Source organism: Lepidothrix coronata, unplaced genomic scaffold, assembly GCF_001604755.1.
Source record: "Lepidothrix coronata isolate B3197 unplaced genomic scaffold, Lepidothrix_coronata-1.0 Scaffold369, whole genome shotgun sequence".
Taxonomy (NCBI): Eukaryota; Metazoa; Chordata; class Aves; order Passeriformes; family Pipridae; genus Lepidothrix; species Lepidothrix coronata.
This window is the reverse complement of record NW_016690549.1, coordinates 8,594-10,449: the sequence shown is the minus strand read 5'-3', so window position 1 is coordinate 10,449 and position 1,856 is coordinate 8,594. Positions and strand designations below refer to the sequence as shown.

The 1,856-nt window shown below is 68.9% G+C and overlaps 1 protein-coding gene across 1 annotated transcript in view; it reads left to right on the top strand.

Moving 5' to 3' along the window:
* The first annotated feature begins 328 nt into the window (after positions 1-328).
* Positions 329-1,856, top strand: part of LOC108509472 (coronin-1B-like) — a 4,887-nt gene continuing 3,359 nt past the window's right edge. Inside the window, exons 1-4 of the mRNA XM_017838916.1 lie at positions 329-548; positions 635-757; positions 838-967; positions 1,045-1,249. Coding sequence (XP_017694405.1) covers positions 348-548; positions 635-757; positions 838-967; positions 1,045-1,249 — 659 coding nt within the window. The 5' untranslated portion in view covers positions 329-347. The remainder of the gene's footprint in view (positions 549-634; positions 758-837; positions 968-1,044; positions 1,250-1,856) is intronic.

The following is a 1,856-nucleotide window of genomic DNA, read 5'->3' as shown; positions in this document are numbered from 1 at the left end:
CCATCCCTGTCCCCTGACCCACTGGGCTGTCCCTGTCCCCCTTTCTATCCCCACCCCTCTACCCAGGGGGACATCCTTGTCCCTATGCCTGTCCCCATCCCGGGTGGGACATTCCCTGTCCCCCTCAGAGCCCCCATTGCAGGGGTGCCCCCTCAGCCCTCCCCCAGGGGGCCGGGCAGGGAGGTGGGGGTGTGGGGTGTGTGTCCCGGGAGCGGCTGAGCCGCCCTTTACCCAGGGCAGAGGACAGCGACGAGCCCGGAGCAGGTGCCACTTCCCCGGTGGCCCTGCCCCTTGTTTTGGGGTGTCCCCACGTGCCTGAGCGTGGCCCCGGGGGTGCCTCCCCAGCCATGTCGTTCCGGAAGGTGGTGCGGCAGAGCAAATTCCGGCACGTGTTCGGGCAGCCGGTGAAGACGGAGCAGTGCTACGATGACATCCGCGTGTCCCGCGTCACCTGGGACAGCACCTTCTGCGCCGTCAACCCCTCCTTTGTCGCCATCATCGTGGAGGCCAGCGGCGGCGGCGCCTTCCTCGTCCTCCCCCTGCACAAGGTGACGCCGGGGGGGTGCCGCCGGGGAACTGGGGGGGGGTGGTCTGTGCTGGCGGGTGACACCCCTCGATGTCCCTTTGCCCCCAGACCGGCCGCATCGACAAGTCGTACCCCACCGTGTGCGGCCACACGGGCCCCGTCCTCGACATCGACTGGTGCCCCCACAACGACCACGTCATCGCCAGCGGCTCCGAGGACTGCACCGTCATGGTGAGGGGGTGCCGAGGGCACCCGGGGGGGCGGCCCTGTGCCCGCCCCCGCTTTGCTCAGTGTGCCCCACGTCCCCTCAGGTGTGGCAGATCCCGGAGAACGGACTGAGCCAGCCGCTGACGGAGCCGGTGGTGGTCCTGGAGGGCCACTCCAAGCGCGTCGGCATCGTCACCTGGCACCCCACGGCCCGCAACGTGCTGCTCAGCGCAGGTACGGGGGGGCCACGGCGGGGCCGCGGGGACGGGGGGGGGTCACACGGCCCGGGTGACCCCCGTGGTGCCCCCCAGGCTGTGACAACGTGGTGCTGATCTGGAACGTGGGCACGGCGGAGGAGCTGTACCGGCTGGAGGGGCTGCACCCCGACCTCATCTACAGCGTCAGCTGGAGCCGCGACGGCTCCCGCTTCTGCACCGCCTGCAAGGACAAGAGCGTCCGTGTCATCGACCCCCGCCGCGGCACCGTGGTGGCTGTGAGTGTCCCTGCCCCCCCGGGGCACTGTCACCCTGCCCGTGGCACCGGGGCACCGGCCCGCCCTGGTTCTTGGGGGACAATCCCCTGCCCGCTGCCCGTGCCCTCCGGTGTGCTCTGTTGTCCCTTGGGTGCCCCTGCACCTTGTCCTTGTCCCACGGTGCTCCCCTTTGTCCCGTGTCTCTTGGGTGCCCTTGTCTCCTGGTTCCCCACTGTCCCTTTGGGGCACCTGTCCCTTGGTGCTTCTCACTGTCCCGTGTCCCTTGGGTGCTACTGTCCCCTGCTTCCTAACTTTTCCCTGCTGTTCCCTGTCCTTGTCTCCTGGTGCTCCCTCTCGTTCCCTGGGCCTTGCCTTTTTCCCTTGCTGCTCCCTGTCCTTGTCCCCTGCTGCTCCCCACTGTCCCCTATCCCTTGGGTGACCCTGTGCCCCGCTCCCTGCCCTTGTGCCCTCGTGTTCCTTGCTATCCCCAGCTCCCTGCCCTTGTCCCCTGCTGTTCCCCACTGTCCCCTGTGCCATGGTTTCCCCCGTCCCCTGCTCCCTGCCCTTGTCCCCTGCTGTTCCCCACTGTCCCCTGTGCCATGGTTTCCCCCGTCCCCTGCTCCCTGCCCTTGTCCCCTGCTGTTCCCCACC